Source organism: Sinohyriopsis cumingii, chromosome 14 (assembly GCF_028554795.1).
Source record: "Sinohyriopsis cumingii isolate HCF-2022 chromosome 14, ASM2855479v2, whole genome shotgun sequence".
Lineage (NCBI taxonomy): Eukaryota > Metazoa > Mollusca > Bivalvia > Unionida > Unionidae > Sinohyriopsis > Sinohyriopsis cumingii.
This window is the reverse complement of record NC_142974.1, coordinates 76297630-76324946: the sequence shown is the minus strand read 5'-3', so window position 1 is coordinate 76324946 and position 27317 is coordinate 76297630. Positions and strand designations below refer to the sequence as shown.

The window sequence follows — 27317 nt, the reverse complement described above, 5'->3', positions numbered from 1 at the left end:
GTAGAGCTGAAGTTCCCTAAAATAAAAGATAAATGTATGCCTAATATACAGATCTTACAAGATAAATATAAGTCTTTGCCCCAAATCAAAAACGTTTATTGAAGCCTCCATTATTTGATCTACAAGTCAAGGTTAAAGAGTTTATGTGAATCTTTTCATTATGTTGTCAGCCCAGCCCAAGAGCCCAAGAATCCTTAGACATAATTCATTGCTATTTGGTCAGTGGATGGTCTTAAATATTTGTCTTTTAAAAGGTTCGATCTTTTGAACTCCATTTTTGCTAGAGTTATAGCACCTTTATTATCAACTTTACATCAGCAGATTCTTCAAAGACCATAAAGGACTCCAAATATGTGTATCTGCTAAAGCAATCAATATTATTTTTCCCACAAATTTGACTTTTTCAAAATTAAAAACAACTAATTAAATTTGGCCATTGATTTCAGTAATGTTTGCTAATTTATTTAATGTATACAAGGAATTATATACCATATGTACTGTTCATACTGCTGTGGCACACTTCAAAAAATATAATTAAAAGCTACCTACCTACCCTATTTTTCAAGATGTTAGTTACAAGAACTTTTATTTTTCCTAACTGGCATCTATTGCAAACTATTCACCATATCCTGGGCACAATTTGTATACTCAACATACATTACACACAAAATATATTGACCATTTTTGGCATATATCTTATTAGTATCCATTGAAATCCACAAAACTATATAGCGGGATATCCAGGATTTACTGGTGGAGTCAGGTCAGAACTTCACTGTTGTGTAATATATCTGATTTATATACAACCCATGATGTTTCTACCTCCAGTAGGGATACAGACATTATGCACCAACTGGCCAAATTGAATCAACCACTGAAGTCTAGATAGGTGAAGGTTGTACCTGGTGAGAGAAGTTCATCTAGAGATGAAAGGTTTCAATGAACTAAACTCAAAAGCACTATCAACTAGCATGAGTAAAAAATAGTTGATACACTTTGTGTATAATGTGGTGATGGACCCTTCTACCTTAAAGGCAGACTGCTCCGGTGACCTAGTGGTTAGAGCATCTGCCGCAGATGCAGAATGTTGCGCGTTCAATCCCCAGCCAAGACATACCAGATACTTATAAAAATGGTACTAACAGCTGCCCCGCTAGGTGCTCATCATTAAGAGGTTAGGGTAGAACTGGTCAGCCTGGTGTCAGAATAATGTGACTGGGTGGGACATCATACTGCATGTCTGCAGCATGATGCCAAAGTCTTAGACATCACTATGAACTGCCACACTGCAGCAATCATAACAATATGACTGAAAAATTGTCAAAGATATGTTAAAAATTAAAATCTCTCTCTCACACACACACACATTAAGTGTAAATATATAATTTCTCATATGGATACAGTCAACAATCACAATACATTAGGAATATGAGCCTGCTACCTCGAGCATTAAACCCTACTGCAAGACGAAAATTGTCACTTTCGGCCAGTCTCATATAGCCAAAAAGGGCAATAAATCTTGCCAATTACGTCCCACTGCTGCAAGTTTTTAGCTACACTGATGTACTGATAACATCATACATTTTAGTGTCCAATATGGACCATCCAAGTTTATTTTGGATTTATTTTGTGGCACATTCATTCTCTTGCAGGTTGCATACATTATTTTTACAGTTTCTGCTAAATTTGAGTGACTGTGTCACCTTTATGGGCTTCATCAATTTAAGATCATGAAATTGTCGATCGCATGTTGTCATTTACAAGTTAGCTTGACACAATTTTCTCTTGGTCTGTTAGCAATTTTAGTGCATTAATAACATGCTGCATTGTTAATTTATGGTTTGTTTTCCTTTCTTGTGTCTCTTCAATAGAAGTTTCAGCTTAACTCGGATATAAACATGTTTCTGTCTTGCACATGTGTAAGTCATATACACACTCATTACGTGCAGATCGTGTTCAGCTCAAGTTATTGTGTAGAAATAAGATTAGTAATAGAGAGAGGGACAAGTGGACAGAAAATGTAACATGCTTAATCTTATAGCAGATGTACAATTAAGTAGCACATTCCTGTTAGCTTACTTTCCACACAAATTAGTACGAACTTCAGATCGGGGCCCCGAGTGTCCTAGTGGTCTAAAGCGCTCTCCATTATGGATCACTGCCATCTGACCTTTATCTGCTTGGGTTCAAGTCTAGGATTCGGCCAATGTAGGTATTTAAGAAAGTTTGCCAGTAGCTTCTCATAGGTCGGTGGTTCTTCCTGGGTTTTTCCAGTAATACTGGCCGCCATAAATAGCCTATCGTGTGCTAAAAAGTGGCGTTAAAAACCCACAACAACATCACCAACGAACTTTAGAACTAGATTTTCTCTCTCACAATACTGTGTTTCTTGAGTAAAATTTCTTACAAGTTCAGATAAGCCCAGAAGCAGAATGTTCTATTTCATTCTAATTTAAATTTAAACACATAATTTCTAGTTTAAAACTTACACCATCATTTCTAGAAGAGCTAATCAGCTTGTTTCTGGAGATAACCTCATCTTCTGCACCAGCTTCAACTTCAGAAATTGAGCGATAAGTCATGGGACTGGTATGTAGTTCTCTTTGCCCAAATTGGGCTTTTGGACTTCCAGTCTGCATAGCTCCTTCACTAGTAAAGGTCTGGTAATATCCTGAACCAGTTGATAATCTTGTTGCGCCAGACTGTAATGCAGTTCTAGGCTGGTCTACATTTGTTTGCTTGAGTTCGGGAGAATTATTGATAGAACCAGTCTGTTGGATGACAGGTGGACTGTCATCAAATACTACATTTGGTGACCGTGTATCATACTCATAGTTTTCATCCTGTAAGGACATGTCATCATATATAATCCAGTCGCTAGCTGTGCAAAAACAACAAAACTACCTGTTAGTTTAAAATATCCAAGAGAATAACTATCCAATTTTATACATAATATCTATCTGTCTGTACATTTAGAAAAACTGGAGAAAAAAAATCTAAAATGCATAAAAACCTTGAAAAAAATCTTTAAATAAGAAAGTATTTCATTTATTCAACCTCTGCACATGTTCCTGATATCACTCAAATAGAACATATTGGTCTAAATGTTATGTTTAGTAATAATGCAGGTTTCTTGGATTAAATCCAACCCAAGTAAAGTTAATTTCCTACTATTTCACAGAAATTAATAGTATTTGACATACTGTTTAACTGCATCTTTATATGAAGAAACTTCAGCAAGATTAGAAAATGTACTGGCATCCTTGTACAAATGTGAAATGCCAGAACTTGCCATGGTATGGACTGTTCCATTAAGACATACATCGGATCCAGGGAAGGCACATTTAAAATGGGGTACTCACCCACAGATGCAATTTAGATTTTTCTTATTTAAATATGAACTCTGTGAAATCAGAGTACCCTGGCATATGTTTAAAAAAATCTGCATTCCCTCGGTACCATGTATTTTTAAATGGAATAGTCATAACAAAGTTCTGGAAAGAATTTTATTTTATCACCAATACTTTCTCAGCTGTTCTAAAGAAGTCAAAATAGGCTTTCCACATGGTTACCAAGGAAACAACACTGTAGCTAGGAAAACCATTCTGAACACAAGTTTTGGAAAAGCATATAGAAAAAAAACATTTCTAATCTGTCTGATAAAATTTGTTTGTTAAGCTGTTCTAGAGAAGTCAAAAATAGGCTTCCCACATGCTTGTTAAGGAATCAATGCTGTTGTTTGGAAAACCACCATGTACACAATTTTGGTAGAGCATATCCTATGAAACATGTTTACAAAGTCTGAAGAAAATAACCCAAATAGCTTAGATGTTCCAGAGAAACCAAAAACAGGTCTTCAACCTGGTTCCTAAGGAAGCAATACTGTTGCCATGGATATCATCCCAAATACAGTTTTGGTACAGCATATCTTCGCAAACATTTATACAAAGTCAAATCAAAATTGGCTCAGAGATGTTCCATTTAAACATACATCATACTTAGGGAAGGCAGTTAAAAAAAAATATATGCCAGGGTACTTTATGAGTTCATATGAAAATGACAAGAAAATTCTAAATTGCACATTTGGGTGTGTACTACAAATCAAAAGTGCCTTCCCTGGGTCCCAAGTACATTTTACAGGAACAGCTCTCAGCTGTTCTGAGCTAGATATCCATAAAAATGTTGCAATTTATGGAATTATTTTTTACATATTGATGACAATGGGCTAATTAAAAAAAGAATTATCTGGTAGCCCATTTACAAAGATGTTGCTATATATTTTCATGACAATCATTAACAATATTTTTCTGATGATAAGCCCAACCTATACCTCACTTATACAAGTCTAGACCATTTCCATCTAATATTAAACCCATCTCCAGTTTAAAACATTTTTTCTGGTGTCACTTGGGCAAATGATCAATTACATATGCATATACATTATCCTATGTTTGAAAATACACCATCTTTGACATTTTGAAAACATTGGGCAACAGAAAGTAACTCTCTTTTGAAACACACTTACAAGCATGTTGCAATTATTTTAATGAACAAATGGGTGTCTGGAAATCGTTTACACTAGTAAGCAATTCTCCAATGATAAACCTGTGCTTGATAGTAAACCCATATGAAACATTTACAAATTTGGGCCTTTTCCTTCTAATCATTTCCTTAGAAAGGTCTGTGAAACAATCTGCAACTACAAACAGCAGGTTCCTCTCTGCTATTAGCCATGAAATAGCAGAAAAACACTTCAGTTCATGACATGGTCTGTTGATGACTTTTTATTGTTGTTGTTGTTGCTGTAGTGTTTAACGCCATTTTTCAGCACACGATAGGCTATACATGGCGGCCAGTATTAATGGTGGAGGAAGAACCGGGGAAAACCCCGGAAAGAACCACCGACCCACGAGAAGCTACTGGAAAGCTTTTTCACACACTGACACTGGTTGAATCCAAGTGAGATGGCAGTGATCCGTAATGGAGAGCACTTTAGACTACTTGGCCACTCAGGGCCCCGATGACTTTTTAAACACATTAGCTACCTTTAGGAATGAGTTCTACATGTATGCATTGTTCTGGTGCTGGTTGGTGTTCCTATTTCATGAACCCCATAAAGACTAACACCCAGGACAATGAAAGCATGTGGTGTATTACTAAGGGTTATGGGACAAATGCAGTTTACAAATATATACAGATTTTTAAAGTGTTTAATCCATATATGTAAAAATCATTTTCTGCAGAAAGAGTTATGGATTTTGCTTTGTTTGTACTCTTCCTCATCAAAAACATACTGTTGATAAGGGCTGTAGACTCCCGCCTGAAGAATCTGCCCTCCTCTGTTTCAGACAGAAGAAGTCGATTTCTCCAGTATTCCTCGTATTTTCTGGCCTCTATCTCCAGCTCTCGGCGAAAACGTCTTATGCCTGGAACACAAAACAAACATGTTACCCTCATTTTTAGTGAAAAGAAGCATTTTACGGATATGTTATCTGGGTAACTGAATCTACATCATGATTATATGTCATACTAATAATGTTATATGGGTAATTAAACCTACATCATGATTATATGCCATATTGACAATGTTATTTGGATAACTGAATCTACATCATGTTTATATGCCATATTGACAATGTTATTTGGATAACTGAATCTATATCATGATTATGTCATACAGATAATGTTATCTGGGTATCTAAATCTACATCATGATTATATGCCATAATGATAATGTACCTGGGTAATTGAATCTACATCATGATTATATGCCATAATGATAATGTACCTGGGTAATTGAATCTACATCATGATTATATGCCATAATGATAATATTATTTGGATAACTGAATCTATATCATGATTATGTCATACAGATAATGTTATCTGGGTATCTAAATCTACATCATGATTATATGCCATAATGATAATGTACCTGGGTAATTGAATCTACATCATGATTATATGCCATAATGATAATGTTATTTGGATAACTGAATCTATATCATGATTATGTCATACAGATAATGTTATCTGGGTATCTAAATCTACATCATGATTATATGCCATAATGATAATGTACCTGGGTAATTGAATCTACATCATGATTATATGCCATAATGATAATGTTATTTGGATAACTGAATCTATATCATGATTATGTCATACAGATAATGTTATCTGGGTATCTAAATCTACATCATGATTATATGCCATAATGATAATGTACCTGGGTAATTGAATCTACATCATGATCATATGTCATACTGATAATGTTACCTGGGTAATTGAATCTGCATGCATGGTTATGTCATACTGATGACGTTATCTTGGTAACTGAATCTATACCATGGCCATATGTCATATCGATAATGTTTGGGTAATATCTATATATGGCATTTACAAATGTGAATATTTTATGGCAAACTATTTTATCTGTTGATTTCATTAACTTTTAAAGACAAACTTCTATTGGGAGTTTATAAACCAGTCAAAATCACATCATCATTACTATGGAATGATAATGTAAACCAGTCAAAATCACATCATCATTATTACAGAATGATAATGTAAACCAGTCAAAATCACATCATCATTACTATGGTATGATAATGTAAACCAGTCAAAATAACATCATCATTGCTATGGAATGATAATGTAAACCAGTCAAAATCACATCATCATTACTATGGAATGATAATGTAAACCAGTCAAAATCACATCATCATTACTATGGTATGATAATGTAAACCAGTCAAAATAACATCATCATTACTAAGGAATGATAATGTAAACCAGTCAAAATCACATCATCATTACTATGGAATGATAATGTAAACCAGTCAAAATAACATCATCATTACTATGATAGGTTAACGTAAATATCCTGACCCCTTTGATTTTCTGGACACCAAATTTTAAAATGTAGAAAAAAAAATCTCCAGGCTTTAAGTACTTTTCTAATAGCTTTTGAAAAAAGTTTCAGTTTGAATGTAAACTAATGAATTCTTCACATTTACTAAAAAAGAATCCAGTTGGAATGTAAACTAATTAATTCTTCACATCTACTAAAATAAGTTCCAGTTGGAATTTTGACTAATGAATTCTTCACATCTACTAAAATAGTTCCAGTTGGAATGTAAACTAATGAATGCTTCACATCTACTAAAGAAGGCATGAATGAACTGATGATTGTTAGACTTTGAATTCGCTTTGCTTTCATGTAAAAAAATATTTCAGTAGCACAGGGTCAAAATAGCCAACTTTCGAAACATGTGAAAACAACACAGTTATTTTAAAAGCTTCTAATTTTGCAGTTCAAGAAGGCAGAGGGAGCAGTGAAAGGACATGAGGTGTGCACAATGTAGGCAGTAGAGCAGGCCTTTTAAAAGGGAGGTTCCAGGCACCCATCTCTTTTTTCTACTTGGAACACTGGGATACAACCCTTATGATTCTAGACAAAGCATAAGCTACATGAAAAGTTTATGTTGTTGTTGTTGTTGTAGGGTTTAATGCCATTTTTCAGCACACGATAGGCTATACATGGCAGCCAGTATTAATGGTGGAGGAAGAACCCGGGAAAACCCCGGAAAGAACCACTGACCCACGAGAAGCTACTGGCAAGCTTTCTCACATACCCACATTGGCTGAATCCGAGACTCGAACCCATGCAGACAGAGGTGAGATGGCAGTGATCCGTAATGGACAGCGCTTTAGACCACTCGGCCACTCGGGGCCCTATGAAAAGTTTAACCCATTCAGTAAACTATAAAACGAAGGTAACAGTGACCCTTTTTGTACCATATATACTCACTTATAAGTTGACCTTTTTTTCACTAACAAATTTATTAATGCAGAGTAGGGGTTGTCTTATTAATGAGATATACAAAATTAAAAAATCTGACCTTAAATAATGACTGTATATCATGTCACACTACACGTCTTCGGACACCCATAATTATTTTCAAAAGTACTTTTTTAATGACCTGTAAAAGCTAGAACATGTAATTATAGCAATTGTTTCATGCATTATAAGTCTTGGGACACCTTCAACATTTTTTTTCCTACTATGTACAATTGATGTAGTGGAAATAAAATGGTCCTTTTTAAAATAATGCATCAAAAATAATTGCAATACTGTCAAAACTCAGTTTTAGGTGGCTTTGATGTTAGCAACCATAACCGTTCACACAGGTATGGTAATCATACTAATATTATGGAGTACAAAGAATCAAACAGAAATGTACATAGTCACAAAACGAAATTACCTCTTACTCAAGCCAGTCAGGTAAGAGGTGGAGGGAGGTAAATTCCCTTACCCCAGAGGTATAATCTCCGCTCTTCTAAGGTATATGAGACAGCTTTTAGCTAACCCGATTGGACGAGACTCCATCTGTCGTGGCATGGAGGATGACAAACTCTTCAGTGATTTAATTTGAGATAAGACCAACCATGAAGATGATATTAAAGACAAAGAATCAGATTAGGAATCTAAGTTGGAGAACTAATAGATGACAGTGAACAAATTCAGAACATTTGGTAACTGTGGCGATAAAGATGAATTCTTGGACTATCAACTAGATGATATCAGGCAGAGACATTTACATGGTACTGTGAATTACAAAAATGGGGACTTAGTTTATTTTAATACTTTTGGAAATAATATCCTAGGAAATATTGTCAATCTCATAATTCTGGATTGTGATTTTTAAACACATATATGCCATATAATTTAATGCATGTATTTATTATACAAATGGATTAAAAATTGTTAAGCGATATGGATTACATTACATGAAGATGGACAAATTGTAAGTTGTCAGTTTATTTGTACATATTCAACTCAATAACAGTATTTATTATACACTGGTTTTGCCTTTATCTGTATTGTCCGTCTATCCATCTATCCAGAATGACTTGTTTATTCTTCACTAAGTGCGACTCAGATTCACTGACCATAGTCATCTCTTGACGAGAGATTTGACTTGCAAGAAACACCTCGATTATAGAAGGGTCGTAGAGAAATTCCCATTTTGCAAGCCAAAAGTGGGGGAGCCTGCTTATAGTCTAATTGATTTATAAGCGAGTATATACGGTGTAAGTGTGGTACACATGGAGACGTGTAAATTCATGTTCACCTGCTTTTGCGATCAGAGTGCAGTATTCATCCCCTTGCAAAGATTCATGATTCTAGGGATAACAGTATGTATATAAAGTAAAAAATAAAAATGACGAACTAAATTAAAAAATGTAACCTATTCAAGGAAAATGTTAAATGTACAATCTACATTTCACATAATTTAGAACAACAATTAATATTTAAGTACATGGGCCTACATAACCACATTGACATACACATTAAATTGATTCATTTTGATCAATTACTACACAGATTACACTAGAGTAGGGGTCAAAATTTGCTTTATTAATGCAATCTTCATAGTTTTATTTTCCCAGTCAATTATTGCTTTAATTAACGTCTTGCTCCTTTCATCCCTAGCATTTGTATTGGCAGTCAATGACTTTGCCAAGGTAAAAGTTTTGGATATGGAGAAGAACATGGAGTTTTACTATACTATAACATCCAAAATCTGAAATCAGAGGATGTGTGTTAAGCTCTACCTGCCAAGTCATTCTTGAGTGATTTAAATGGTTTTCATCACTTAAGGAAATTTCAGTGGCTCATAATATTTTTTAAAATTTCTAAGTTCCTCTCCTTTGACATGGTTAGGGGTCTGCCAACTAAAATTTTAAAAAAAGTAGGGAATGGACTTATTATTTTGACAAAATCATCTAAATATTTACCAAAATTTTGAAAATCTGAGGTGGTTTTATCAATGGACAAACACGGTAAATACCAAAAGTTTGAAAATGTATAAGATGGAAAAAGCACCATTAAGAAAATATCTGAGGACCCAAAAAATTATCATGATTTTTAGGGATTCATGATATAACAAAAAAAAAAAATGACCAGTTTGATCACTGTACTATGTAATATGACAATACTGACTTGCTGAATCTTAGAGTTATGTACTTCTATAAAAGCATATTCTATCTACTGCATATATTCTTCAGAATCCAATTCTTACTTTAAATGATTTTTAACTAAAAATTGCTGTGCAGCATTGAAAACAAACACAGAAAACTTACCAATTGTGTGCGTCCTACAAACAGACAAAACTGCACATCCAACAAGGAGATTCCAAATTGTACCAATCACTGTAAACAAGGCTCTAGAAGAATAAAGGAGTGTGCAAATTATAGGATACAGTCCAATTTCAATGCACTGAGATGAATGCAATATTGACTGTGCTGCAGAATAAAGATCTAACCCTGCAAAGGCGAGCCCTGCCATTAAAAGAAGTCCTGCAGCATTGATTTTGAGCAAAGTCCTGGAATGGATTCGAACACTTGCAGCGAAGCTTTTATTGTTGAAAAGTCTGCCAGCTAAGCTGTGGGAGTAAATACCAAGACAGAGCCACCCAAACCCTATCAGAAGGCTGGAAATGCCAATATGAACAGTTGTTTTTGTTTTGTCACTACGAATGTCAAAGATTATGAACCAGACTCCAAAAAAGGTGAAGGAAAATGCAGCTGTTAGGGTAACTATGTACAACACTGTTCCAATAATAGGATGGTCCTGCTCACTGGTTTTGATGGCTAGTATCTTACACAGCAGTCGCCAGACACAACTGGGGATGTGGCGTGACTGATGGATTTTTTTCCCCATGTTGGGAGACACGATATAATCTGAATCAACAGATCCATAAAATTTCTCAGCTACTGAAGGATGTCTTCCACTGAGGCCACAAGCAAAACTGAAATAGAGAAGCAAAAACTTACTTTGGTATATTCAAGTATTATGATGACTGTAGTGTGTATCGCTTATGTCCAATAACACACGAAATGTCGTTCATTGACATGGCCATTGAGAAGCAAATCGTGCTTGGCTGTGCTCAAAGGTTTTAATATGTTATCTGACTGAAAACTGGATCCAACAAAATTGTAAATGAGAGGGAAATAATCAACCGATATCTTGAAGACAACTGCCATTCACGCATAACATGGTGTTAGGTGCAAAGTAACAAAAATGGACTTATATCCAGGTCAACTATAGGACAGTATCTCAAAAATGTATATACTATTTACCTGTAGACATCAATGCCCATTTATATTAATTATAACTCCAGATGTCAAGCACACAGAAGCCAGGGTGGTGAATAAACACAACTGGCAGCGAGCAGTAAACTCATTATTTGAACTTACTGACAAAACATCCAAGACAAAGGTTACTTTTATTACATATATTTGTGACCAGTATGTGTATGTAGTAAGAAAGCAACAAACAACTTCAAAGCATTTAATATCTTCATTTAAAAGTAGTATCAATTATTAAAAGGTTCTCCTTGCCTTAAGAACTGAGTTATTTCAAGTTAATATTAATAGCTCTAATTCTTAAGTATGAAATGCAAGTAGATTGACACATGCATAACAAAACCATTCAAAAACATCATTTAAATATTGGTACATGCATTGCTGGGCATTTAAAATAATTCTCTTTCCATTTACTCCATTTTCCCACAGCCACATAATACTGTATTATCTGTTTCAATTCTTTTGTAAGAACTCTTGAACTCTCCCCATTATCACCAAGTTTAATAACTTTACTTTTTCTTCTTAGTATTAGTTCTCCGCTTATGTGATGACATTTTAATGTTTGCAATAATTTATTGTTATGTTGCTAACTTTTCGTTCTGCAACTTAAATTATGCAGACAAAACTTTTTACGAGCCAATGAAATGGCTTGTTTATAAAGGAAATGATACATATACTGTCATATGACTTTTTTTGGTATTTTTGTCTGGTACCCTGTTTTCTTCAAGGTTAATTTATCTCTGTTTGTTAATCAACAAAATCTATATTTAACCTATGCTGACCATGTTACAATCTTATCAATTATGTTCAGTCATAATAAATATATAAAAAAGTCAACTGCTGTGTGAAGCCAAAACTCTTATCACAACATATTTGATCCTATTTCGTGTATACATTGGCATTAACGATACAATATTAACCTTAGTGGTACATGTACTTTAGCCAACACTTCATTCAGTAATGAAAACCTGACATGGGAAACAAACATTGGTAAAGATAACCAGATTACTTACCATACAGTGAATTAAATATTGGTTCTGGACACAGGAAAATAAAATGTGGCTGCTTGTGAGGGGTAAATTTTATATTTTTGTACTAATATGCTGGCCACAATAGAGGGGTGGCCTTTCTTAAGGGGTACCTTTGAACAAAAACTCAATGGTGCCACAGGATTCTAGCTGTAAAAAGTGGGTGGCCACTGGTCAGGGGGTCCATTCATGAGGGGGACCACAGTAGTTCCTAACAGTTAATTAATAGCACTTCAGCACGAGCTGGTCACTGCTGTGTGATGCATGGCATTCACCCTGATTTTCTTAACGATTTTGTGTCTATAAATACTGGGACACCATAATGTTATATATTTTACATGCATACAAGTCCAGGGACACTAAAAGTAATATTTACTTTGTCCTGCCCCAAGAATTACTGTCATTATTGTAAGCCAGTAAAATGTAGGTCACAGTGACCTTTTGTTGTAAAAATAAAGATGAATGCAATCATCTAGTTCAATGAATCGAGCGTGAAGCAAGTTTTAGAAATAAACTCAGAACAAATTCTAGTCTGATATTTACACAGTGTGCATAATAAGAATGTACATTATAGATCATTTCATGGCTATTATCTCCCCTTGAAAACATCAGGGGGCGTCTCAGTGTAACTCACTTCCTGATAGTTCAGTCAATAAAGATGGCTGATGTAGATCAATTAAATCTGACAGATCACTCACATTCCACAAGCAAGACTGATATCTCACTCTCTTAGAAAGAAATTTGATCAATATTTGAGCAACTGTTTTTACATCTTTTTTTCTCACTAACTTGTGCTGTTCTCAGCTTTCAAATAAATGTTTTCTGCCCATTTCAGAACTTCATTATCTTTCAATTACTACCTCATGCCCTAGTTTGTATTATTTGATTGTGCGAAAGTGTATCACTGCGTAAAAGATTGTTATTGTAATTTATCTTGCTTGAAGAATAATTCTTTACAGCTTTAATCAGCGCAGTTAATGGAGGTTGAACGACAACAAGAAAAAAATTCTAACTTCTTTTATTATTGATTTAGACTGTTGCATTTCTATTAATGTTCTTTATGTTTTTCATGAAATAACGAGTTATATCTAGGAAGATATATTTTTTCCCTTCAAAATGCACAAATGTCATCCATGCTTGAACATACAAGCTCATGCACAAGTCGTCTTGATGACTATTATAATTTTATTTCCCTGAATGGATGGAATTTTAGAGTACACAATTTGGAGAATTATTGATGTTAGACACTATGTATGTATAGGACATCTGTTACAATGCAGACACCGTAGTGATATGACTGAAAAATTGTTAAAGCTACGTTTAAAATCCAAATCACACACAAACACACTAAGATTCATTCCTTTGCTGATTTTATGTCTCACTAACCAAGCGTAAAACGGTGTGTAATTCTGAACTATCTGGACCTGGAGATTTTTTGTGTGCATGTGCTTTGGAGCTAAGGGAGGTAATTTTAAGTGCTATGATCAGTAACTCCATTGCAACCGTGAAACTCTCTACAAGTGCACACTTTCTTGGGTGAATCCAAGTGCTTAGCTTATGCATGCTTTAATAAACAAGTTTCTTTCCTGAATATGTATACTTCAGAATGTAAGCTGTTTTCAACCTTCAAAAGCAAATCTTTGTTAATGTTGTTGCCACCAGCTGTGGAAAAGTGATTACAGTATTTCACAAAGCTTACATAAGCATGACAAAAATTACAAAAATACAGACGTTTGAATGATCTAAAATTGTGAATTTCCAATTTAAGTTTTATCTGACTAGACAGGAATAAAAAACTGTTTATGAACAATCTCTGCTATGAGCAACCACCTGTCCAAATACTGCTTTGAAATAACCCCAATTGCAACAATGAGAATCGACTCCATCGACCATTATTTAATCCAATGGCTGCTTGTATGTTCTATAAGAAAACAAAACAGGCAGCTACCGGTAACTGAAATTTTGTATGCATGTATTTAGAGTTTCATATTTTCTATTGTAAACCACACTAAAAGTACCTGTAGAGTATTCAGCACTTAGCCTGGTTCCCAGCCATATCCAACTCGATGAACGACTGTCCATATCGCGAGAACAGAGATAGACACCACTGACCTTTACATAATTATTTGTAACAATGATTGCATGAATAGTAAAGATTGTTCTGCCCAAAAACGCTCATGAAAAGAAAAGAAAATAAGGATTCTGGCTACCCTGTTTGTATGTAGTAACAGATGATACAGTCCATAAACCAGGCTAATATACATGTTATAAATTTGCCACTGTAGTGCCCAAATTAGCATAATGGTCTCGTATATTGTTTGTCTTTAGAGTTAATTAGTATTGCCTGGGGATGAATAAGGTCTTTGTCTATTAAACCAGCAAGTGAGAATCATTTGAGAGATTTGACTGATAGTGTTAAAGGCATGTGATGTTAGTTTCCCTGGCCCCCAGATGTTAGTGATTACATCCCAGTCACCAAGCTGTCATCAATTCAAGTTAGTGCCACTAGGTTGCACACTTTGTTTATAGAGTTAATCCCTGTTCCTTGGAAGCTGGTCTTTTGTACAAACCTGTTATCAGAGACCAAGTGTCTTCAGAGACCGTAATTGTTGGCAGAAGGGCCAGTCATTCATAACAGGTTTTACTCTAACAGCACAACCTATGGCTAAAACTAAAACGTATTCTGCCAAAGTCAGAATGGCTGGCTGAAATAGCAATTTATTTATCTGTCCATGGGGTCCCAAAATCATACATCTTTTTTATATGGTCACAACAGGAGATATCTAAAAAGCATGATGGTGACTTTTCACAAAATCATTTAGGACGAGGCATGGTTACTGACGGATAGACAGAATACATTTGTCTCATTAACTGACTCAAATTTTGGAATCAGCACAAGAAATAGTAAATCATTTAATATAATTTCCAAAACAAAGATTAATACTTAGAATTTGTTGCATGTCTGAATACACGTTTTGAATCGAAAACCTTCACTTTCTGGCTCCACACTTTACCCTAATCAAGTTTGCTAAGTGAATTTAGAATTCACTACCACCACCACAGGAGCCCAGAGTGGTCTAAAAAGCTCTCCATTACGGATTACTGCCATCTCACCTCTGTATGCGTGGGTTTGAGTCTTTGATTCAGCCAATGTGGGTATGTGATAAAGCTTGCCAGTAGCTTCTCGTGGGTTGGCGGTTCTTTCTGGGGTTTTCCCTGGTTCTTTCTCAACCATTAATACTAGACGCCTTGTATAGCCTATCATGTGCTGAAAAATGGCATTAAACACTACAACAACAATAGCACGATTCTCACCTGGACCTAATCATGGCACCTAGGTGTACATGTACACATAGATGAAACAAAAAAAGCTGATTGGTTAATAAAAAATGCAAATAAATTTAAAGAAGAGTACAATCAACAACTATCTAGCTAACTTCTGTGATGCTTTATGCAGTTTCCAGAAAGTACTGTAACCATTTTGCTTCATTCGGACAGTAAGCTGTGAGAGATGAGCAATTTCACCAGGGCATTGCAACAATAGAGAAAGCAAATTTTTAGTAAATTGTGTTTCTCCAAGAATACTTACCCGATCACATTAATGTTAGGATATAAGCCTGCTACCTCTCGAATCCAGCCCTACTAAAAGACGAAAATTTGTCTTTTCGGTCTATCTCATACAGACCAAAGGGCAATAACTCTTGCCCCTTACCTCCCCTTGCCACTGCCAGGTGTCACTAGTTTTTTAAGCTGAGCGATATATATTATACGAGGATGCTCGCATAGTGGGGTGGTTGGCAGGGTTTTTAAGTAATGTGATCGGGTAAGTATTCTCGGAGAAACACAATTTACTAAAAATTTGCTTTCTCCTTCAAATACGTTCCCCGATCACATTAACGTTAGGATAATAAGTAATAGGAGGAGGGAATGCTGAGTATCCTACCTCCACTCCGGGTACCTTCTAGGGAATGATGGCTGGATTCTCCATTTGAACGATAACCCCTTCTCCTAATTTCATCAGCAACACAGCCTAGGGTCCCGTTATATGTGACCCCTATATACGGTTAAGAAGATAGTTATTGAAATCTTCTTACCTATGAAATTTCACTGGTGAATCCAGCAAAGCTGACAGGCTGTGCTGATTGTTTTAAATGGGTCTGGTGGTCATCTGGGCTGCCGACACCAGAACTACCAGATTCAAGGTTTGCCTCTGCGAAGCCAAATCTCTGAGATAAAAACTGGAGAAGGTTGACTCTGCATGCCAGCCAACAGCTTCTATTACATCTCGGATCGAAACATTGCATTCGAATGCCAGGCTTGCCGAGATTGCTCTAATCTCATGAGCCGTAATCTTCATGAGGCGACTCTGATCTTGTGAGACCTCAGAGTACGCTGAGCGTATAACCCACTTCAGCCATGAAGCAAGGGCTTGAGGGGTGATATCCCGTTTACCAGCTTTGACCGGAAGAAAGAGGTGCTTACGTGTGTCCCAACACGCCTCTGTGCATTTTAAATAGTGCTTGAGTGCACAAACAGGATCTTGCATGGCTGCTGCTCTTGACTTATCTATAGATGAGAGAGAGCGAATGATTATTCTTTGATTGTCAATGGATGGTAACCTATTTTTAGCCTGGTTGCGTCAGGAGGACCAGAGAACCATCTGATCTGAACTGAAGAAAGTTCGGGTCACTGGAAAGGGCATGTAACTCGCTCACCCTGCATGCTGAAGCTACGGCTATCAAGAAACATGTTTTGTATGATAGTAGCTTTAACGAAGTGTGGGCTAAAGGTTCAAATTTGTCTGAATTGAGCCATGTTAAAACCCAGGACAGATTCCATTTTGGAAACAGGGTGAGGGATTTTGGTCGATTGAAATCAAAATTGGCTAAAAGATCTAATAAATTTTTGTTATGCCCAATATCACATCTACCATGATGGCGGAGTGTCTGATATCATGGAGCGGTAGCCTTTGATAGTAATTGGGGCCAACTGTTTCTCCTCAAAAAGCCAGAGAAAAAAGTCGGCCAGTTGAGGGATTGAGACACTCAAAAGGGGACGATGTTATTGATATGGCACCAGTCCCTGAAAACACGCCACTTTCCCTCGTAAGCCTTCAGAGTGGAGGGCCTTCTTGCTCTTGAGATTCTCTCCACAATCGAAGGTTTAAATTGTTTGTCTCGCAAGGCTGCCCAGACAAGAGCCTTAAGCGTGAAGACGACGACGGTCCGGGCAGGGGTGGAACACCTGTGACCGCGGTTGCCTGAGAAGATTTGGGCTGGTTGGAATCTTCCTGGGTAGATCTATCACTAGATCGAGTAGATCGGTGACCCAGGACTTGTTCCATCTGAGAGGGGCAATCAGAATCATCCGACAGTTCTGACCCCTTAACCTCTGGATTATTTTCGGTACCAAAACCGTGGGAAGGTAGGCGAATGCCCACAACCCCTCCCAGCTGATTGACAGAGCGTCCACAGACCAAGCCTCTGGGTCTGGAACCGGAGAGATGAAGGCGGGCAACTTGCGATTCCACCTTGTCGCAAAAAGATCGATCATCGGACGCCCCCAAAGTGTGCAAATCCAAAGAAAGACTGATTGATGGAGTGACCATTCCGTGTGAATGACTTGACCTTTCCTTGATAGAGTGTCGGCCAAGACATTGAGTCTGCCGGGAATGTGTCTGATTTGTACGTTGATGTGGAGGTTGTCGCACCAACGTAGAAACTGCCAGATCAGAATGCACAGGTCTGGTGATTTGGTGCCCCCTTGTTTGAGGAGGTAAGTCACCACTACAGAGTTGTCTGACATAATGAGGACAGTTTTTCCTGAGAGTTGATCCTTCCAGAAATGAAAGGCATTGATGACAGCCCTCATTTCTAAAAGGTTGATGTGGAGAGGCCTCTCCCCTGGCTTCCACGTGCCGTTGACTGTAGTGAAGTCCGGCAACAGGTGGGCACCACAACCGTAGGTACTGGCATCGGTACATACCGTTATCTCCGCTTGGGGCATCTCCAGAGGAATCCCCGTGGACAGCCAACTGGGGTTGTGCCACTGATGCAGGAACGATCGTATCTCGGGCGTGATCATTATTGTTTGATTGAGAAGACTTGAAAAGGGGCGCCATTGTGCCAGTAACGTCATTTGTAAGGGACGCATAAAAAGACGGCCAAGCGGGATCAAGTCTGCCGCCGCATTGAATAATCCGAGGAGTTGCAAGAATTCTCTCGCTGAAATCCATGTCCTGTTGGAAACGGACTCGACGAGTTCGACGATCCGGATTACGCAAGCGCGAGGAAGCCGTACCAGATTAAGATTGGTGAGAAACTCCATACCCAGATGGACAAAACGCTGGGATGGATGGAGATCGGACTTTTCCCAGTTCACAAGAAAGCCTAGATGATCTAAAAGTGCTAAAAGATCGTTTCTGCCTTTGAGCAGAACAGAGCTTACCATATGTTTCTGGAGGATGTCGTCCAAGTACACTGCCATCCCTGTAGATGAAGTCGAGCGGAACAGGGTGACGACGTAATCCATAACCTTGGTAAAAGCCCAAGGGCTGATGTTGAGACCAAAGGGTAGGACCTGGAACTGATAAACCGCGTCGCGGTAAGCGAATCGGAGAAATTTCCGTGACGCGGGGTGGATAGGGACGTGAAAATATGCGTTGGTCATATCTAGACTGACGGCATACTTGTCCCGCCGGATGGAAAGATGGATTGGTCTCGCCGTTTCCATCTTGAATTTCGGTGGTAAAATGTATTGGTTGAGGCGACTCAGGTCGATGATCGGCCTCAACTTGTTTTTTGTCTTTTGGATAAGAAACAGCCTGGAATAAAACCCCGGCGATTGCAGTTTTTTATCACAATCTCCACCACCCGTTTTGCTATGAGCGACCGTATCTCCTGTTGTAGAAAGGTATCTTTCTCCTGATCGGATGGTACGACCGTAAAGAGGGGAGAGGAGGACAGGGGAGGGGGTTGGATAAATGAAATCCGAAGTCCCTCTGAAATGACCTGGATCACCCAATCGTTCTGAGGAAAAAAGGTGGTCCAGTGGTCTTGAAATTGCAGGAGGCGGCCGCCCACAGGTAGGCTGTCCGCGGGTGGTGGAGAGGGTATGTCAATTTTTTAGAGTTAGGAGGCTTGAAGACGGAGAAACTTTGTTTCTTACTGCCTCTGTATGGTTGCATCCTAGCTTGATTAGACTGTTGTCTCCTGGCATTGGGTTGGGATCTATACTGCACATTTGATCGTAAGGATCCCTTGTCCCTGGCCCGCCAATCATCCCTCCGCTGTGGCAGGGGCTGATTTTTTCTAAACACCTGCGAAGGTTGGGCGGCGAGTTGGAGGGGCAGTTCCTGAGCTGCCTGCTTCCGAACTTCTTCAATTTTTCCTCCAAAGAGTAAAGGCGACCCAAATGGAGTCATCTGTAAAGCCAGAGTATGATGGGGCTTGAGCGACGTGGACCGCAGACATGCATCACGCCATGAAGCCAAGTCTAACATTGAAGACGTAGCGACTACGTTCCGGACTAGCTTTGACGTGGCATGGAACACATTTTTGTCCACTTTGTAAAACAGTGGAGTGGACATGTGAACTACTGCCCTATTTTTGTCCAGGGCCGGAAGATCCGTACTGAAGGCATCTGAATGAGTTTTGTACCAGCGACACGAGAACGTCGCTGGTACTTGGCTTTCTGAAAAGAATGCCTTAGCATTCCCCGGATCACCTATTCGTCCTGATAGATGATCATTGATCTCCTTAATTTCTGCCGACTGGGGAAGGAGCCGGAAGGACGGCGTCTCTTCCTCCCCGTCAAGATCTACAGACATCTTAACTTTGTAGTCTTGAGTGGTGGTAGGAGGTGGATGGCATTCTGAAGTGGCCAACACCCTATAAATTTCTTCCACTGCCGCCTTGAAGCCAAACTCAGTCTGTTCCATGGTTGGATCTGTGTACGGCTGATTTGCAGGAGTTTCGTCACCCTCACTGTGTGCCGAGTCGTGTTCTGTAATAGCTTGCTTTTCTGGATAGAGCATACCAGGTGGCATAGATGACGTGATTCCGTCATCCTTAACACTGTCACTAACTCTCCCTTGTGGATAAGCCGTGAACATATGGACGGCCGGCCCTGCCGGCTGGTTTGTCTGGCTTGTGGTCGGTCTGAATGATGGCAATGGTCCTGCTATCACCGGTACCGGCTGCTCCAATGGTCTGGCTGGACGGACAGATTTCTCACTAAAATCTCTGCCATAGTATTGGTATGTTGCCGGCGGTACAGCTTGACAGACGGATTTATCACTAAAATCCCCGTAAGTCATGTTTGGTCGGATCGTTTTAGCAATAGGGTCCCCATGCTGGGACAGCCAGACGGCCGGTGACATAGAGGTTGTATAAAGAAATGGATCCGATGGATCCGGTAAAAACCCCATGCGTCCTGACTTACAGGCCCAAAGGCCATGCTCGGACATGCGGGGGGACTTACGCCCACTGGGAGCCTAAAATTGGGGGGAACATTCCCTCAAAGAGTCAGAAAAAGCTGTGGAAGCGAGCAAGGGAAATAAAGGTAATATCTGGCCTGATGTCAATAGCTGCGTCGTCGTTTCCTGGACCAAACGATGCATCTGTTCAAAGTTGGACTGTTGTACCCTGTCAACATTATTTTCCTCCATTGCCGCTGATGTTACTGTCACTGACGGTTGCAAACGACGACCTTTAGGTGGAGGGGGGGACCCCACAAGGCTTGCAATGGAGGCTGTCTTTGGATGTATACCGAGGACATCAATGCTATCTTTCTTCGACTTATTCCGTCTATCCCTCCCTTTTGCTGCCTTGTGGACTAAATCAGCCCACGTTCGCTCTGTCCAAGTATTACACCCGCTGCATGGTACAGATGATGTACACTTGGTACATACAATACAAGAGTCATGGTTGTCTTCTTTTGCTTTGAACTTTTTGCATTTCATGCATTTGGTTGACATTTCTACTGAAACGACACAAGAAAAGAAAACAAAGCACAAATTATCAATTCAGCATGTTATTAATTCGCTAATACCACAACCGTTACTAACGGAGTAAGCGAAATTAGTGTCGCGTTAACTCTTAATTGACAATACGAGTTCCGCGATAGCGTGTGTAACATGGTCTTTAGTAAACGAAATCCGTAAGGGTGACAAGTCACTCAATTTTGAAAAAAATTGTTAAAATAATGTATACAACCTGTAGAAGAATGATTGTCCAACACAATAAATCCAAATTTAACTTCGGATGGTCCAATTTAACACTAAGATGGCTTGGATTGTTTGGAGGTATAATGTACGTGTTATCAGTACAAGCGAAGCTTAAAAACTAGTGACACCTGGCGGTGGCAAGGGGAGGTAAGGGGCAAGAGTTATTGCCCTTTGGTCTATATGAGATAGACCGAAAAGACGAATTTTTGTCTTTTAGTAGGGTTGGATTCGAGAGGTAGCAGGCTTATATCCTAACGTTAATGTGATCGAGGAACGTATTTGAAGGAGAAATGCTACCAGGCATAAGGAGCCCATCAACTCTTGCTGGACAGTGACAAGAGATGCTCCATTTAATGAAGACAAGACATAAGCCAAGAAGCACTGAGTAGACACTGAATAAGGACTAAACTATGTACTTATTTTTACATAATAGTTCTTTGTCTTTTGTTTCATAATAAATTTTATTTATATAATGCTTTTGCTGTTTTTTTAAAGTGTTTCATGAAAAAGGACAGGTGAAATTTTATCATGTAAAGCAACCATAAACATATGAAAAGACCCAGGTTTGCAAATTTTGATTGAAATTCTACTGTCTACACAATATACATAGACACATAATGTAAAAACAAATATCTTAAAAAAGTAGCTAATCAGATGTTTTAATTGTCATATTTGAATTTAGTACATCAAAATCCATAATAAATAGCACATTTTATATAGGAAGCTGATGACTACTAAACAATCGTAGACCAGTGTAATCTACAAACATGCCATGTAAAATTCACTTCTGGACTGAAGTTGTTGTTGTGGGGTTTAACGCCATTTTTCAGCACATGATAGGCTATGTATGGCGGCCGGTATTAATGGTGGAGGAAGAACCCGGGAAAACCCCGGAAAGAACCACCGACCCATGAGAAGCTACTGGCAAGCTTTCTCACATACCCACATTGGACAAATCCTAGACACGAACCGACGCAGACAGAGGTGAGATGGCAGTGATCCGTAACGGACAGCGCTTGAGACCACTCAGCCACTCAGGGCCCTGGACTGGAGTTGGGTGAAGGAAGTAAAGCTAGAGGAAGGATATTTAACAGGCCTAGTTCCCTGAACTACACTTAATACCACCCTCCATCTGCATAAATATCCATCACAATATTTGGGTTTTTCAGATATTTACCCACTCCAGCTTCTAGTTTTCCTGTGACCCTTTTGCACCTGTTCATCGCTTTGCATGTTCTCTTGGTTGCCTTTGTAACCCTGAAAATAAAACAATAAAAAGAAGACCATAATGTCTTGATTGTGTCAACAGATATTGATATTGACCTTAGGATATGGTCCTAATTGAACATCAGACATCAAAGCCACTATATCAATTATATTTTGATGAACATGGGTTTAACATGATACTAAGTTTTACTTGTGAAGTGTATTATTCTGCATATGTCAAAAATTAAAACAAAAGATAACTGAATGAAAAAAATAACAGCTGAATAAACAAGTGAATTCCATAAATATTTTCATTCATCTACCAAAGCGAGGTCCAAAAAGTTCATAGACATGAAGTCTGACAAAGCTGTGATGTTTCTGTATGTATATCTAAAGTAACCACATTTCATGTCCCTATCATTAAAGAGAAGCCAATAAGATAGGCAATTGGCACAGGTCAATGACGATTGAGGAATGTATCAGTTTATTTTCTCCTAACTTTATCCCTCAACAATGTTTTCAGTTACCAAAGACAATGTGTGAAAAGTATGTGTTTTGGACTCTTTAACATAGCATTGACAATATTTCAGCCATAATGCTACACTCTGGAGTTAAAAGTGCAAGGAAGTTACAAGTACAAGCAAGATAAGAAATGTCTGCTCATCGATTTACATGATATTACTTTATCTAAGCACTGTCTACTTCATGAAGGAAAAATTTAGTTCACATAGACAATGTTGATAGTCACTGCTTAAGGCATGGATAAACCATTGTTTGGTTATGAAACTCCAAGCAGCTGACTGTCAAAGGCAGGTGACAGTTGTATATAGAATATATATTCAGGGCCTTCCATTAGACTTTAAGTTGGAGGATGAGTTGCCAAAGTTGCTGTACCATTGGGGGAGTGTTTTGGTGATGTCCCCTAATGGGGAAACAGTTTTTTTTTTTTTAAAGTAGTCAGACATGAAGTAAAACTAGTCAAGTAAATCGCCCAGTACCTGGCTGATAACGAATGCCCTGTTTATATAGGAAATCTGCAGAGGGGGAGGGCATTAGAATGGCCATTGTGAACAGACAACCACTAAATAAATGTGACCAACAGGACAGGTGTGACTATAATGTGGTTGACTCAGTAGCTTACACTACAGAATCTTGACCTTGTAATTGGGTTGTGCAATTGATGCCCATCAATGCTAGCCAGGGTCAGCTACCTCTGTGTCATTTAGCTCCCATTTCCTTGACATAATATAGTTAAATTAAATGCTGTTAAATGTCTACTACCATATAAATAATACAGATTGATGTACAAAGTTAGCTCCCTTAGTGTCCTGTGGCAAGTGTGAGGTAGTACTGAAACCCACTTAGGTATGCAGACAATAATGCAAAGCGTTAAAGGGATCTGAAGTCAATTTATTGTATTTCTAATGTTTTCTCACAGAGACTGGTAGCCTACTCTTGCTGATTAGAGGGTTCAGTCTGCCAAAAGAAGTACAGTGATAAAATTTGTTACCGAATATACTTTTAAAAGGAGTCCATCTGCAAACTGCACAGACCCGGATCTGCTGTTGCATAATGCTATGGTAGATCTAGGTCTGTGCAGTTTGTTAGAAGTAATCAGTAGAAGTAATAACATAGATCCTGATCTGCAGATGCATTATGCTATGGTAGATCAGAGTCTTTGTTGTATACAGTTTGACTCCGCTTATAAGCGAGTATACATAGTAATACCTTTAATGAACGCACAAAACACTCTTCAGTTTTCTTTCTCTTTTCACCTTTAATTCCTGTGTATTGTGACACTGTCAATTTGTAATATCTTTATACCATTTAATTTCACACTATTTTTTTTAAAAAAACTTAAAAGTATATGGTATAATGGTACCAAATGTCCAAGAATGAATGGGGGAGGGGTAATCTTAAAGTGCAGGGAACAGCATATTCAGAAATAAACAACTAACTTGGTGAGAGATGTAGTACCTGTCATGTTCAAAAAGTTTCTGTCTCTTAGCAACTTGGGAGATTATGTTGATTCACATATAGATTATATTTTGTACTTTTTATGATTCTTTTAAAATGTTATACACGCCATCTAAACCATATTTTTCATGACTGGACAACTCTTTACTCTTTCCACTGTCTAGTTCCAGGAGAGTTATCGGTCTTAAATGCAATGAAATACATTGTTCTATCCTTGTCAAACTGACAATCTAAAATTGCTCTCATTGACAATGTGATACACAGCCTGGTACTATTTGTTCTCGAGTTTTTAGCATTTTGCTCTCACTATCTGGCCACTCACTAGTAATTAATACATTTTTTTTTAACTGACCTTTCTATTAAAACATAAAGTAAAATCCCTCTTCTATTCAACCATGGCAATAAATCCTTCAGAACACTAATTTGTTTTAGTATTAATCTTCATTAGAAACGAACATGTGTATTCATCATTTAATGACCTGAAAGTATGAATGGAAGGCAGCATCACCACAAGGTAAGAGAGTGTGTGTGTGTGATTCAGATTGTTTAACATAGCTTTAACAATTTTGCAGTCAAACCGCTATGTTGTCTGCAGTGTGGCAGTTTATAGTGATGTCTAGCACTGGGGCATCATGCTGCAGACATGTAGCATGATGTACCACTCTGTCACATTACCCTGACACTAGGCCAACGAGTCCTTATACTAATGACTTAATGCTGAGTGCCTAGCGAGGCTGCAGTCAGTACCATTTTCAGAAGTCCTTGGTATGACTCAGAAAGGGTTAGAACCCATGAACTCCTGCATCTGAGGTGGATTATCCAACCATTAGGCCACTTAAGCAGTTCCAAGGTAAGAGTAACATCAAATCTACCCAAGCACCAGTCAGTTCCTAGCGATATATTCCTTGTTATCTAGATGGTCTCGACGCGTTCCTCCTACCTTGTGGTGATGCTGCCTCCCATGCTAGTACTAATATTATTAACACTACTTTGTGTATAGGGTACTTATATGAAACTATGTGTATCAGGAGTGGCAAAAGTGTGATTCACTCCCAATGCCTTTTCACCCTACTATAAACAAATCTGAACATATTCTCTACACATACTAAAAGATATTTAATATTCCTCTTATTTAATACAATGATTGCTGCATATTATTTTAAAAATATGTGTAGAATATCATTTACTTTTTTTTATACGATTTTTTCTTTTGAATCATTCACCACATTAGTTCAACAGATAACTATTTCCATTTTCAGCCTCATTTTTTCTAAAATGTTCTATATAAGGACACTGTTACCTTATCTGGAAACATAAATGATCATAGCAATATGGTATATATTGAATAACATATCACAGAATATCCAAATATGGCATAGCAAACCTTATTTTAAAATGAGTTACCAAAATAATCTTGTATTACCATTCCTGGTGGTCAAGGTACAACTAGATTAAACATTCCAATATAATTTACTGATATAATTTAAATAAGTTTATCATTTGCCAAATGTACTGAAAAGCATAACTCTACTTTGGTAGTAGATATTAACTAAATTCATGTTTTTGTCTCTGGCAATATCTGTATTTGTGTCACTGTAAGGTACAGCATCTGATTGTAGCCTCTAGCATGTAGAGACTATGACATTATAGCTACCTCCATGCATGCATCAGCAAAATTTAAATGCCTGATTCTCTAGCGCAAATCATACCTCGCACAGTTTATCACTACCACCAGTAATGTCAGAACAAAAAATAGGCCGAGAACTACTTAACTGTCTACCATAGTGATATATTTTCTAGTGATATAAGTAAAAAAGACATTACACATTTCAGAAAAGAATAACAAAATATATATTCCATCTATCATAACACCATACTCACCTTTCCATAGTTATTACACAGCCACTTGCATATTCCATGGGAATCGGTTCCCAGTGGCTCCTATTATCTACAGTGCTACTGCAGGAACTGGGGAGACGCTCATTGGCAAAGTACTTGCCTTACCCGTTGGTAATAAGGATATAATGGTAAGGGGGATACAACTCTTACAATGTTACAGACGCATGGGCGGGTTTATATACCAAAGGATGGACAACAGCTAAAAACATGCCTCAAACAAATGTGTGTGTGTGTGTGTGTGTGGTGGGGGTTTGATGTCCAATATTCAACTATACTTACACGTTCGCTCCCATAAGCCAATCTAACAACAATGTCCCGGTCACAATCACGATCAGATAATAATGGCATCTTCTCCATATTCAAAGTTGATAATTACACCAGTCATACCAGTAAGTTAATTACTTTTTCAATAATAAAAAGATGACAAAGAAAACGAAACAAAAATCATAATGACATAGCTAGTGACAGTAGCCTAACTTCCCGTTACTGCTCGTGAAATTCAAGGGGAAGTGGACTCGGGGTCACACTTCTGTAGTCCAGGTCTATGTTTAGTTCATTATTTCCTCTCTCATTTTGTGGTTAAATGAGTTAAATTTAGACATTATTGGTATCGTTTTTAATGTAATTGTTTATTCTTATAATTTTAGCATTTTAGGGTCGTTGTCTGTGAGTAATTTCTGCGACAGTGCACAGTGAGTGGTGAGGCATAGCTGCTGACCCGGAAGTGAAATCAGTGGGAACGACTAATCACCCCAAGACACCACTAGACTGTCCCAAATCACTCTTAACTACCCGATATGCATATATACAATTTAAAAAAATCAGAA

General features: G+C 37.9%; 1 protein-coding gene across 2 annotated transcripts in view; it reads right to left on the bottom strand.

Annotated features, from left to right (window-relative positions):
* Nucleotides 1-27084, bottom strand: part of LOC149784180 (uncharacterized) — a 52923-nt gene extending 25839 nt beyond the window's left edge. The window contains exons 1-5 of one of the 2 annotated variants that reach the window (XM_089932253.1): nucleotides 26770-27084; nucleotides 22586-22665; nucleotides 10150-10817; nucleotides 5295-5426; nucleotides 2490-2881 (exon numbers count right to left, since the gene is read on the bottom strand). In XM_089932253.1, the coding sequence (XP_089788379.1) occupies nucleotides 2490-2881; nucleotides 5295-5426; nucleotides 10150-10817; nucleotides 22586-22665; nucleotides 26770-26847 (1350 nt within the window). In that variant the 5' untranslated portion in view covers nucleotides 26848-27084. The remainder of the gene's footprint in view (nucleotides 1-2489; nucleotides 2882-5294; nucleotides 5427-10149; nucleotides 10818-22585; nucleotides 22666-26769) is intronic. The other variant, XM_089932252.1, reaches the window with a different exon arrangement.
* Between the last annotated feature and the right edge of the window lie 233 nt (nucleotides 27085-27317).